Source organism: Alosa sapidissima, chromosome 5 (genome assembly GCF_018492685.1).
Source record: "Alosa sapidissima isolate fAloSap1 chromosome 5, fAloSap1.pri, whole genome shotgun sequence".
In the NCBI taxonomy this organism is placed as follows: domain Eukaryota; kingdom Metazoa; phylum Chordata; class Actinopteri; order Clupeiformes; family Clupeidae; genus Alosa; species Alosa sapidissima.
This window is the reverse complement of record NC_055961.1, coordinates 24,558,281-24,565,780: the sequence shown is the minus strand read 5'-3', so window position 1 is coordinate 24,565,780 and position 7,500 is coordinate 24,558,281. Positions and strand designations below refer to the sequence as shown.

Genomic DNA, 7,500 nt, shown 5'->3' with positions numbered 1-7,500 from the left:
ACTGCAGGGATGGACCTGTCTGCTTTACAGCGAGCGGTCCACTCTGGAACACATCCAGCTCTAATCTGCCTACACACGCACGCACGCACGCACACACACACACACGCACACACACACACACACACTCACTCACTGTGGCTAAACTTGATTTCATTTGGGGAGTTTTTACATGATGTGTTGGGCCAGACGTGCTCAAACACAGAGCAAATGAACACCAGTGTCCTCCCAGCTAGCGTGACATTCTCATTCTCATCAACACGCACTTTGGGAACAAATATGGGAGAGGAGGTCCATCAAATCACTGAAGTATCAGATATGTTTGATTATTCTCAGACAAGTAAATACATCAAGGTCACAGATGCTGATTATAGCACTCAACGGTCCCCATAACAATAAGCCTAATCAGGTTCACTAGCTAATCAGTAGACTGAACACAGAAGTCTGGCGCTCCAGGCTTGTTTGCACTGGTCTATGGCTATGCGCAAACTGCTTTGTGTGTGTATATGTGTATATGTGTGTGTGTCTGTGTGTGTGTGAGTGTGTGTGTGCGCTTTGTTCCCTTACCCCGGAGATGAGAAAGACCTTGCAGAAGTCGAGCACGGGGAGAATCTGCAGGAAGCTGGCTGCCTCCAGAGTGTCCTGAAGGTTCTCCATGTTGAGCGAGAGCTTGGCTGTGTAGATGAAGTCGATGATCTTCTTCAGTCCTATCCGATTTACACCGTGAAGCTTAATACACATCAAATCCTGCTCCTTCATCCCACCTGAGTGAGAGAGAGAGAGAGAGAGAGAGAGAGAGGGAAGGAGAGAGGGAGGGAGAGAGAGAGAGAAGGAGAGAGAGAGAGGGGTGTGGCACATGTCCCGAAATAAAAGACAGATAAAAGAACGAGACAAAGAGAGGGAGGTGAAAGCAATAAAGAGAGGGAAGGAGAGATGAGGAAGAGGAAAGAGAGGAGGGAAGGAGAAATAAGATGATTAAATTCAGAGCCCGTTAAACACACAAGGCGGACCCATTTCTGTTTACGAGTGTGGTAACCAAACAACACCTCAATGCCAACTGTCTTTCTCTGCTGGTGATGGATGGAGAGAGGGAGAGAGAGAGAGAGAGAGAGAGAGAGAGAGATATAAAGAAAGAGATGAAAACAAAGAGAGACAAGACAAAGTGAGAGTGAAACAGTGGAAATCTGAAAAACAATGGGAGAGAGAGAGCGAGAGAGGCGGAGGAAGATAGAGAGAGAGGCGGAGGAAGATAACAGGCACCTCACAGATGACAGACAGAAAATGAGAGAGATGGATGGAGGGATAGAAAGAGAAAGAAAGAGGGAAGGAGAGAGTGAAGGCTGAAGGAGGACGCGTGATACAGACAGCTGAAGAGGGGATGAGTCAGCAGCCCCGAGTGGGCACGCACGCACACACACACACACACACACACACACACACTCCGACCGGATCTCTAACAGGATCCTTGGACCTCTGGGGGTGGTTAAGGTGGGATGGAGGGGGGTTTGGTGGATGAACTTTATGAGGAAGCCTACTGGTGCTCAGATCCGGCAGGACTAAAACCACATACACACACACACAGGCACACACCAGACGGGTAGAGAGCGTAGCCCTGATACGTTCACCACTCAACTCCTGCATCCACTTCAGCGCACAGCATCACACAAAAGCCCTGAGCATGCGGATTAATTCAAAAGTACTGGGTCAGAGCTCCCTCCCTCACACACACACACACACACGCACACACGCACACACGCACACACACACGCACACACACAGAAACACAAGCACACACACACGTCTAATCTGACAAACTGCATCTCATCAAACACATGCTGCACAACAACATGCACTCTCATAAGCCTAAATAGAAAACAACGCACATGAAAAATAGAAAAAAATGGCACATGCAAAATGCATGGGGTTGCACGTGGGTTTTACAATGGACTGAGACTGCATACAGTGAAGACAAACAAAATAAACAAAACAACAAACATAACCATCGGGGTCAAAAAGATTTGCAGGTAAAAGCATTGTCTTCAGTAATCCAATCTATCCCTGCTTTATCCTCGTCCTCCACGTCTCTTTGTCTCGTTGTGGTCAACACACGTGAACACCCTTCCACACACACACACACACACATACTCACTCACACACAGGTGTGATGAGTGGAAGATATGTGGTTGGCTCTGTGGAAAGTAGTTATTGGATTGGGGAGGCAGGGGCCAGTGGCAGCAGGGAAAGCCAGGTGAGGACACATGACTGCTCGCTCTCTCTCTCTCTCTCTCTCTCTCTCTCTTACACACACACAGACACACTGCACTTCTGGAACATTCTGTCAGCCAGCCGCTTAGCAGAGCCACAGCCCTGAGCGCCAGTCCCAGTGGGCAGTCACAGGCACGTTTACATCCAGAGAGAGAGAGAGAGAGACAGCCTACAGACACACAACAGAGAGGACAAATCTCTTAAACCAAGACACCAGCAGGACCGACCTCTCTTTCTCACCCTTTCTACACATACTCTCTCTCTCTCTCTCACACACACACACACACACAGTGATAAAGACCCTGACACGGCTGCCAGAGATAAAGAGTGGGGCGAGAGTGTTCCGTTATTAATCAATTACGCAGTCAAAGAACCTGCATTGATTATCAGTTCATCATTAATCCCTGTCTGGCCTAAATAGCAACTCTCTAACACAAATACGCAAGCGTGCACACACACACACACACGCACAAACCGTATCTCCCTTTAATTTTCACTCTGTACATTTCCTTTGTTTCTATTTTCCATGTTGTTACCATCTGTCTGCCTTGATTAGACCTGCTTGAATCATATATCTCTTGCTTATTCCCCCTCCCACTCCTTAACCCAGCATTTCTTTAAATCTGATATATGATCAAATGACACCACACTGTTAACAAGTTTTGGATGTAAAACTATGTATGAATGGAGAATAAAACCAATTTATCTCTATCTAGCTATCTCTCCATCTGTCGCAATACAGATGCCACAATTGTGTCAGAGCAAAACTATATGTGCCAAAAATGAACAAAAAGCACGAAGCGGTCTATATCTACTCTTCATTCAGTCTCTGTCACTGGGCCTTTTTCTCTAGGTGTGTACCCCCACCCCGTCTTTCTCCTCCTGTCCTCTCCTGCGTCAGGGGAGACGTTTCTTTTGTATCTATTCTGTCAAAGCAACACAGTGGCTTCATTTTCTGCTCCAATGAAGACACATCAGAAACGCCAACCTTGCTGAAGCTTTCTTGTCACTTCGCCTGCACGCTCGCTCGCCCGCCCCCTCCTTCCTTTCTCGTGACCCTCTCCAAACGTTTAGTCTCTCTCTCCTTCTCTGCGCTCTTCACAAGAGATCCTTCTGTCTCTCTCTCTCTTCATCTCTCCCTCCATACCTGCTCCATTCCCCGTTTCTTCTATCTCCCTTCATCCCTCTCCTCTCTCTGTCCAACTCTCCCTTCTTCCCTCTCCTCTCTCTGTCCAACTCTCCCTTCATCCCTCACCTCTCTCTTTACACATCGTTCACTTCATGAAGACGCAACCTTCCCACTCTCCATACAAGCACCTCCCCAGCATAAACGGCTGAAGTTATAACACTGTGTACTGTACATACTGCTGGCGATTCGCTTGTCGCCTGTTGCTTGTCACCTTAAAAGTTGAAATTAACTTTCTAAAGCGCTTCACGACAGCAGCGGTTATTCTGCCTGGCATCGCTGCAGTGCATTAACATTCTGTGTTCTCTTGCAGTCTTTATGCTTATTCAAATACCAGACATGTGGACTCGAGTCACATGACTTGGACTCGAGTCAGACTCGAGTCATGATTTTAATGACTTCAGACTTGACTTGATAAAATTCGGCATGACTTGCGACTCGACTTGGACTTGAATACTATTCACTTGAGACTTGACTCGGACTTTGCCTCTTTGACTTGTGATGACTTGACATGTCTCGAATCAAAAACTAAATTTCCTGATCGTGGACCAGTCACCCCACAGACGCTTTCCCGCGACTAAATAAAAAAAAATAAAAATAGCGGAGACAAGCGGCCAGAGCACAGTACAGTACTGCCGCTACCCCCACACGCATTACGCACTGTGTGTAGGGCACCAAGAGACAGAGGAAGGACCAACATTTAGCCAATCACTAGTAGCTTTACTGCAAACTGATTTGCACTCTTGTTAGAGAACGTTTAATGTCAAAAAGCACCAACAGCATGTTACATAAAGTTGATACTTTTCGAGTCCTCTCCATTAAGATCCAACTTGAACTTATGCTAGCCTACTGCATTTAATTGAGAACGCATCCAAGCACGCACGAGAGGGAGAGAAAATGAGTAGGTTCTAGCTGGCTTGTCATTGTTGATGATGATTGATATCTTCTTTTAAATATAAGAAACATATAAAAGGAAATCGTGAAGGCAACAAATACGAGATTAGAGGAGATTGTGAATTATCCGGTTCTCACTAGCCTACTGTACTGTTATAAACTATGAGATCCAGGTCACTATGACATAGCTGCACTCACTGTGATTTGGAAAGTGGACAAGAATATTATGAAGAGTTGTCTTTGCCTTGTGTAATGGAACTGGTCTTAATAGTCTTGAAGTATTCAATAATTTATTTACATGAAGCACATGATATGCCGATTGAAATACATTTCACTCAGCTACTGTAGCTAGGTGGCTACTGGCTACCAGGCTCATAATTCACTTTTAATTGCAAACAGAAAATGTCAAGCAAGCATCATGTCATACATGCTTCTCTTTCCAAGGGAATGAAAGCTGTTTGTGCCAACTTAATATCATGCTTATCGTTGTTAATATTGTGCTATACATGTGGCACAAACAATGTTTGAGTTTGTGGACTAGCCATAGGCTATATTTGAACGGAGCTGGTAAAAAAAGGATCATTATGAGAACGTGTGACACAATGGGCTTAAAGTGACAGTGCACCATTTACAAATGAGATAAACAGCATCAAATGTGTAGTATTTCTTAAGAAATGAATACTTTAAAACAAAATTACTGTCATTATTATCTTTTAAATAATATAAAAGTGTTGACCTTGGCTTCCCTTATGAGTCGCCACTGCCAGACAGCCTAATAAATTGTTTGCAGGCAAATCTGTGGCCTAGCGCAGTGAACTGCCATCAGTCAAATTATTACTCATCCTTACAGTGGGCTCCGCAATTTGGAAAAACAATATATATATTTGCAGCTGTGCTGAGTGTTATGTAGCTATCCGTTTACAGATTACACAGGTATGCGCATGCATATGTCGTAAAAGATTACAAGACAGAAACATTGAACATATTTTAATCTGTATTTATAAACAAAAAATACTGTGGATTAGATGGAAGTGCTAAAATTATGATCGATAGTCTAATAATGGCATTATTAAGTGAAGAGTACCTGATGACTTGTTCAGGACTTGAAAAAGATTGGGACTTGGACTTGGACTCGACTTGGCTTTGATGTGACTTGGACTTGGACTCGACTTGCCCTTCTCTGTATTTACTTGGGACTTGACTTGGACTTGACTGCTAAGACTTGGGACTTACTTGTGACTTGCCAAACAGTGACTTGGTCCCACCTCTGTCAAATACTGTATTTGATAATATAGCATACTGATGCTGGTAGGGTGCCTCAAGATTTAATGAAGGTTCAAACCTCGATTATTTTTCCTCTCTGTCTCTTCTATTAGTCTCCCTCGCTCGCTCTTGCTCTCTCCATCCCTCCAGCTCACTCTTCCAATCACACTCTTTCTCCCTCCCCTCCGTTCCTCGCTGCACCCCCCCCCCCCCCCCCCCCCCCCCCCCCCGGCTCACCTGTAAACATGGCTTTGAAGTAGTCGCTGGAGGAGGCCATCATGGCTCTGTGCACGGGGAAGGCCTCGTCTCCGTCGCCCGCCACCAGCGTCACGTCGCACAGCAGCCCCTCTATCCTCAGCTGGTCAAAGCCCTGTTGGAGGGAGGGAGATGGGAAAAGAGGAGGAAGGACAGAGGAGTAGGGAGAGAAAGAGGAGTAGGGAGAGAAAGAGGAGTAGGGAGAGGAGGAAGGACAGAGGAGTAGGGAGAGAAAGAGGAGTAAAGAGAGGAGGAAGGACAGAGGGGAGTAGGGAGAGAAAGAGGAGTAGGGAGAGAAAGAGGAGTAGGGAGAGAAAGAGGAGTAGGGAGAGAAACAGAAAGGAGGGTAAACCAAAAGGAGGGGGGGGGGGGAAGAGGGGGATAAAGAGGTGACCTTGAGTTTTTAACCCAAATGAAATGTTCAGAACATAATCTTCCTTTAAAGCACATTACTAAGGACAGCTTCTCTGAAACCACCAACACACACACACACGAGGAACTCTGTGGGTGCACTACGCGGACAAGGAGTATCCGCCAATACTGCAAGAGAACAAAACAGTAAAAAGCTGCAGAGAGAGAGAGAGAGAGAGAGAGAGAGAGAGAGAGAGAGAGACTGCAACGTCCAAGAGGCCTGGCAGATTCCACAGGCTTAAGCTGAACTGACATTCATTTCCGTAATGGTTTTAATGAGTGCAAAAAGAAAAGACAGAAGCAGTGAGAAAGACAAAAGAAAGAAAGAGAGAACGTTATCTTGGAATTGGGCAGGCTAAAAGGGAGCAGATAGCCGGAGCCAGAGCCATTATCTATGCACAGCTCCAGATAGCTTGAGTGACAGCCAAGGGTGAAGTCTCCTCTGGCCTGGAGATGCTGTCGCTGCACTTAAACAGGGGTCTGTCGTGGTGGGGGCAATTTAAAACCCTCCACACCCACCTCGAAAGGCTTGCGCTCCCCCACCCCACGCCACGCCATTCTGGGGCAAATGAGTCACGCAATTTTACCTTGACACATTTTTATTTGCTTTGCCCTTTCTTTGAAATTTATCAGCTGAAGTCCAAAACCCAGAGAGAGAGAGAGAGAGAGAGAGAGAGAGAGAGAGAGAAAGAGAGAGAGAGAGAAAGAGAGAGAAAGAGAAAGAAAAAGAGAGAGAGAGAAAGAAAGAGAGAAAGAGAATGAAAGAGAGAAAGAGAATGAGAGAGAGAGAGAGAGAGAGAGAGAGAGAGAGAGAGAGAGAGAGAGAGAGAGAGAGAAAGAGAGAGAAAGAGAAAGAAAAAGAGAGAGAGAAAGAAAGAGAGAAAGAGAATGAAAGAGAGAAAGAGAATGAGAAAGAGAATGAGAGAGAGAGAGAGAGAGAGAGAGAGAGAGAGAGAGAGAGAGAGAGAGAGAGAGAGAGAGAGAGAGAGAGAGAGAGAGAGGTTTATTCATTCTGGTGTAACCATGCTATCCTCACTGCTCACTATGGGATTACGCAAAACCCACTTCCAAAAAATAATAGCACACAACAAAAATATATAAATAAATGATGAAACATTAAAAAAACAGAGGTTGGGGAGTTAAGTAGGCCAAGTGCAATCTGTCAGTGGCGCTCGGGAACATTGAGTGAGGAGCACGGCAGGAGACACCGGAGGAAGGCTGGGCCAGGG

The 7,500-nt window shown here is 45.7% G+C and overlaps 1 protein-coding gene across 1 annotated transcript in view; it reads right to left on the bottom strand.

The window, feature by feature from the left end:
* The window catches only part of klhl13 (kelch-like family member 13), a 23,399-nt gene extending 16,570 nt beyond the window's left edge, over nucleotides 1–6,829 (bottom strand). Inside the window, exons 1-3 of the mRNA XM_042093356.1 lie at nucleotides 6,791–6,829; nucleotides 5,843–5,996; nucleotides 565–761 (exon numbers count right to left, since the gene is read on the bottom strand). Of these exons, the coding sequence (XP_041949290.1) occupies nucleotides 565–761; nucleotides 5,843–5,996; nucleotides 6,791–6,829 (390 nt within the window). The remainder of the gene's footprint in view (nucleotides 1–564; nucleotides 762–5,842; nucleotides 5,997–6,790) is intronic.
* Between the last annotated feature and the right edge of the window lie 671 nt (nucleotides 6,830–7,500).